Raw genomic sequence first — 6,000 nt, forward strand, 5'->3', positions numbered from 1 at the left:
GGTAGATGTGTGGGGATGGGGGTTGGTGCAGCTTAGTCCCACAGAAGGGGATACTTTCAAGTTCTGGAACTTTTCATTCCTGGTCTGATCTCAGCAACAGTGGGAACTAGGGTACTAGTAAGATGGAGGAATGTGAGTGCTGGGCTTCGGAATTTCTGTAGAGGAAGGGACTTTCCACATAATGGACCTGTCACATGCCAGGCCACCAAGACCTGATAGTCAGGAGAGTTGGGGCTATAGAATGGAGCCATAGCACCCACACCCTGTCATTCTGAAGTCTGAGATGTCACCCTTTGGTCCTTTGGATGTTACTCCAACTCAGCCAGTTGACACTAGCTGGTACAAGTAAACCTATACCTGCTCCCATAACTCTACACATCTGCTTCCCCACCTTTACTCCTATCTCCTCTGCCTGGAATGCTCTCTCTCCCTCACTTTGGCTCTCTTTATCCTACTTCCTCCAAAGGAACCTTTCTGAAGCACTCTTGTGCCCAGGAACCCATCTTTGTGAAGGTCCTCCAGCCCTTCAGGATGATTTCTAGAAGGGAAAAGCCTTGCCAGAACCCTCCTCCCCACTTTGGGCTTATGGTGTTGCTTCTGTCCCTACCCAAATGGCTTAACTAGTAGCTTGACCCAGCTGTCTTGGGAACTCAAAAGAAAGAGTATAACTTTGTAGCTCTGTGTGAGACCTCAGAGGGTACCCAATTTAGGCTAGACCTGTGGTAACCACTTGTGGCTGGGCCTGAAGATGGGGACCCAGTAGTGGGTCAGGCTTCTATCTGTCTTTTTCTCCCAAGGGTAAACCTGAAGATGAGGCTGTGTATGCCCTGGACGTTTGGCCAACCTAGGGTCAACTCAGCAATTGCTGGCTTGGGACACTTGTCTGTGTATTCTCTCTTGGGAGAGAAGCTGGGTCAAGTGGTAGGATTAACCATTAGAACCTTTCCATCCTCAGGGGCACCCATTCATTCTCCATCTTCCAGTCTAGGTTAGAAATAACTTCTGATGGCCACGGCCCAGTGGTGTTTTAGTGTATGTTTTGGGGGAGTTGATCTGTGGTGGGGCCCTGGGTTTCTGCAGTACTCTGGATGTTGGCTATACTCTGCTTCTCCCTCAATAGTGAGGCCTTTGGCCTTGGTGCCTTTTATGAGGAGACGACGCGAAAGCTGGATGCCCGGCAGGCCACATTCTTGGCCAGGACTCCAGAGGAGGCAGAGGATCCAGCTCAAGATACCTCTGGTATCATTAAGATGGCTGTCAAGTTTGACCGGTAGGTCTCCAGTTTGGCCTCAGCATGGGCTGTTGCCTGTTGTATATGTTTAATGCCAAGCTTAGGCCACATTTCTCCTTGGTTTGGACCCTTGTTCTCAATTTTTAGCATTCCAAAGAAGGCAATGGACAACACTGTTGGGGGTGTGCATATTGGCCCAAGGGTGACTGAATTCTCCCTTTTCCTGTACCTAGCCCTCATCTGGCTCTGTAACCCCTGCCCACACCCTGCCCCTTACCAGCTCTGTGGTGCCCTCTGTAGGCAGAAGTGGCCTCAGGCTGATTATTGCCTCAGATTGTAACTCAGCTTTGAATTGTCCCCTTATCCCTGTGCTCTGCTATCTGGGATTTGAGCCTTTTTCCAGTCCCTAATCTCATACCAGGAGTCTTGTCTGGCAAGGGCTTGCTGGGGGAGGCAGTTGTTGGGTAGTCATATGTCAGAGAGAGCTCCCAGTGGGAAATTGGAGCATGGCCCTTGCCATCTTGTCACCTTGTCACAGACTGACTCAGGAACCAGAGTCTGCTGATTCCAAGGCAGCAGCTGGATCATCCTAATGCTTGGCAGACATAATCACGGTGGGCACTGAGCTAGATCCCTAAGGCCACTGTCCGGCCATCCATATTCCTTCCTGAGCTTATCTTGAGAGGCAAACTAGAACTTCTTTCTAGGCTGTTTTCCAGGCCAGGGCTCAGAGTGCTTAGAGTGCATTTCCTTGGAGTTTAATTCCTGACCCTATCCCCGGAGCATGCTGAAGTCCACCTTCTCTTTAGGTAGGACCCAGGCTCTAAGCCGCTGTTGGGCAGGGATGGGAGCCTGGGGGAATAAATACAAGAGCCTTTCGGTAGCAACTTGATGCTTCAATTACTCCAGTTCCTGCAGAGGGCCTCTGCTCAGGGAGGGAGTGGTGATGGTAGATGGGTTCTGACTCCTTCCCTTCTCTTTCCCAGAAGAGCATATCTGCCCCAGGTCACCCCCAAGATGTGCCTGCTGGAGTGGTGTCGGAGGGAGAAGTTGGCACAACCTATGTATGAAACAGTGAGTTCCTGGCTATGGTCTGCCATGCAGCTAGCCCTCTTACACTGCCACAGCTGGTGTCATTACCTCTAACACACCCTACCTTTAACCCTGACTGCTTAGCTAGAGGCTAGCATTGCACAACTCCATGGAAATGCAGAGATTGCAAGTGACCGGACCAGTTGTGGGTAGCCTATCCCCTCTTGTCAGTGGGTCTTTTGTCCAATTCAGGCCACTTTCAGAAAACTGAACTAGGGACCTAAATATGGGGGCCTGCCTGGGTCAGTCCTTTCCAGTGGCATTGTTTAGGTAGGGGAGACTTCTCAGGAAAGGGCCAATTGGCTTAGGAAGTGCAAACCTAAAAATTAGGCAGATGTTTTTGGATCAGGCCTCAGCTAATGGGGCACAGAATTGGGTCCTAGATATGGGGCCCTGGGGTAGAAGCCTTGAGAAAGTCTTGCTCTACCATGCCTTGTTTAGGTTGCTCTGTTTCTTTTGGACTGGCCCCCTGGCTTCCAGACTTTCTGGGTCTTGTGTCTCCCTCGTCCAGAATGACTTTTCCAAAATGCAAATCTGACCTCTGTTTCCCTTGCTCAAGTCTTTGTCAGCTCCCCAGTGCCTTTAAGATCAAGCACCAGCACCTCAGTGTGGAGCACGAACTCCTCCCACATGCCTTTCTGCTTCAGGTTTCATCTAGTCAGCCCTCTGCTCCAGCCACAGCACCTGGTTTCTCTGCTAGGTGTGCCTTCTCTGCCCCTAATCCTTGTCCCTTCTAACTCCTTTGCCATCTGGTGAACTCCTCCTCATCTTTGGGGACCTGGCTTATCCAAGTGTCAGCAGGGATAGGCTCCTTCCATCCCTGACAGAACTTCTGACACACTGTGATGTCATCATCTATTTGCCTTTCTTCACCAGGCACTTCTGCTGGGGAGGAACGTATGCTACAGGTGACCTGGGGGCCTTTCATTTGACTTAGATGGGAATTCCTTCCTGCAGTGTGACCCTGGCAAGTAGGCCTCCAGGGCTAGTTCCCCTTGCCCTTGTGCAACCATACCTGTTTCCTTTGCTCTCTTTGATTAGGTTCAACGCCCCCTCGATCGCCTGTTCTGCTCTGTTGTCACTGTTGCTGAGCAAAAGTATCAGTCCACCTCATGGTGAGTTCCCTTACGAGTGGGCATGAGGTTTGATGTGGGGGCCCTGAACCCAGCACTGGCCTTGGAGGACTGGCGGGTGGTGTATCTCAGCAGTGGCATCCCTTAGTGGTGATCCTTTCCTTAGTAGTGGCAGAATTTCTGCCAAGGGTATGTAGAGTCAGGGCTTCCGGCCTCTAGTCCTGCAACCAGGCCACTTGCCTACCTGTCTTATTGTTCTTTACCTCTTCTCTCCAGGGACAAATCCAAGAAACTGGCAGAACAGGCTGCTGCCATCGTCTGTCTGCGGAGCCAGGGCCTCCCTGAGGGTCGGCTGGGTGAGGAAAGGCCCTCCCTGCACAAGCGCAAGCGCGAAGCCCCTGACCAAGACCCTGGGGACCCCAGAGCTCAGGAGCCAGCAGTGCTTGGGAAGCTCTGCAAGAAGCCCCTTGTGGCCTTGGAAAGAGGTGAAGAGAGCCTGCTGGAAGGCTGGTGACCATGTTCCTGCTCTAGTTACTCCTTCCATGGGCCTGGCCCTAAAGTGGTTGTAGGTACCAGAGCATAAACCAGACACCATCGGGCAATTTACTTACTCTTCCTGGTAGAAATTAGGGATCTCAGCCTGTGCCATCAGCCTGGAGCATGGGCTAAGATACCCAGGAGTGGAGCCCATATCTTGGTGAGCTTGAGTGACAGGGCCAAGTTCCCAGTGACTTCAGTAGTTTCTTTGAAAACAGGAGCTTTTCAGGTGACACCTCCTCTGTTTGACATCAGTGCAGTGCAATAAAGATGCTCCTCAGCCCCAGCCATGGCTGGCTGTTTCAGCCTTGGGTAATTTAGCACACAGATTTATGTCCTGGCAAATTTTTCTATTCCCTGCCTTCTGTACTGAGTTGCAGTTTCCTGAAATATATCTCCTGCCCATCCTGGGGGTGGGGGAATGCGGTATCATCTTTTAGGCTCACTGAACTTGGCTAGGCCAGGAAGAACCAAGAAGCCCGGTCTACTGACGGTAAACCTGAGGCACTGTACATGAATTAACTTTCCTGATGAGAGGTAATACAGAATCTGGGGAAATACTTGTAATGGTACCTCAATAAGGGGCCAGCCCAGTGGAGTGGGGGTGGTAGGCCTGACCCCCAGTCTCCTCCAAGCCTGACAGCTGGCTGGAGCTTGTACCTAGTAAGGTGGCTGCTCTGGGAAGGGGTGCTGACAGCTGCTGATGGCAGCAGTTTGGGGCTCTTGCAGTTGCATGCCTACACTACCTACCTTCACTCCCCAACCAACCCCCCTTGGGGCGGAAGGAAGTGGCAAATTCTCTTTAATTTTCTCCTGGCAGTGAGAAACAACAACTCCTGGGGCCTCCCCCACTAACTGGGAGGAGCTTTGTGACCAAAGGTCCCTGCCCTGTGCCTCCCCCGCTTCCTCTGCTGTAAGCTGTAAACATGCTACTTCTCCTCTCTTACAGGCTTTTCAGGGGGAGGGGAGATTCCCCCCTGGGGAACGGGAAGAGCCCTGCTGCCAAGGCTGGGTATACTGCCTTCCCTCTTTCCCCTCCTTGCATTTCCCCTCACCTGCGCTGGGCCACCCTTACTATTTTCTGCCCTGAGCCAGTCAGCCACTCCTGGCCCTGCTGGTCTTGGAGTCGAGGGTTGAGTGGGTGAGGCTTCTGTCTTAGTTTTGGTGTTGCCTCTCCCTGCACGCACTTGCTTTTCTGTGTGCACCTAAGGATAAAGCACATCACCTGCCTCACAGAGTGCATTGCTTTTTGACTGTGGGCAATCACTTTCAGTCCTCTCTGGACCCAAGGGCCCTCTCCAGAGCATGAGTTCCCTGCCTGTGTAAGGCTGGTTGGAAAATAAATAGGGTAGCTCTGTGATAGAGCATTGTATAGCTAATGGGGTCACTACATGCTGAGGCTGCCCTAACTTCCCAGTCCAGTGCTCTAGAGAAATGGCTCCCACTGAGGCTTGGTCCAGCCCCAGCCTCCAAGCTTTACATATCATTTTTTTTTTCTTACCAAATACTGTACTAATCAAAATGCCCCCTTTTCTCATACCCCCCACTGGAACAGGGCAGAGAGACCCCTGTGGATATCATCAAGGCCCCAAAGTCAGAGCCTGTGAGAGGACCCTATAGAAGCAGGCACTTAGTCCCAAGGTCACCTCCTTGGTGGGCTGGGCTCTGTCCTCGGGCATCTTCTCCCATCACTTTGGTTTCCCTAGGAAGCAGGGTGAGGTTCATTTCTGGGCTATGGAGAAGGAGGGGCAGGGGCAGAGGTCTGCTGCTAAGATAGAGGCTGGGGTGTGGAGGCTCCGAGGGCCCAGGGAAAGCACTGGGGAGGTCAGCCGCAGGGGAGTCAGAGGTGGGGAGGGTTAGTGTATGTTCTGTGACTGATATCTTGCAAAAATCCTGGTTAAATATGTTGGCCTCATGGTCTCGCTTTAGCACCACTCAGCTAAGGATCCTTACATGGTGGTGCCTGTTTTGGTCTTATAGTGGCTTGCCCAAGGGCTGGGACAGGCTAGGCTAGTCAAGCCTGAAAGCTCTGCCCACTGCTTTCCTTAAAATACTCATCTTAGATGG

The 6,000-nt window shown here is 52.0% G+C and overlaps 1 protein-coding gene across 4 annotated transcripts in view; it reads left to right on the plus strand.

The window, feature by feature from the left end:
* Positions 1-4,219, plus strand: part of DUS2 (dihydrouridine synthase 2) — a 50,686-nt gene extending 46,467 nt beyond the window's left edge. For all 4 annotated transcript variants that reach the window (XM_077132819.1, XM_077132821.1, XM_077132820.1 and 1 more), the window contains 4 exons: positions 1,121-1,270; positions 2,218-2,305; positions 3,365-3,438; positions 3,673-4,219. In XM_077132819.1, the coding sequence (XP_076988934.1) occupies positions 1,121-1,270; positions 2,218-2,305; positions 3,365-3,438; positions 3,673-3,910 (550 nt within the window). In that variant the 3' untranslated portion in view covers positions 3,911-4,219. The remainder of the gene's footprint in view (positions 1-1,120; positions 1,271-2,217; positions 2,306-3,364; positions 3,439-3,672) is intronic.
* Positions 4,220-6,000: the final 1,781 nt, after the last annotated feature.

Source organism: Tamandua tetradactyla, chromosome 16 (genome assembly GCF_023851605.1).
Source record: "Tamandua tetradactyla isolate mTamTet1 chromosome 16, mTamTet1.pri, whole genome shotgun sequence".
In the NCBI taxonomy this organism is placed as follows: Eukaryota; Metazoa; Chordata; class Mammalia; order Pilosa; family Myrmecophagidae; genus Tamandua; species Tamandua tetradactyla.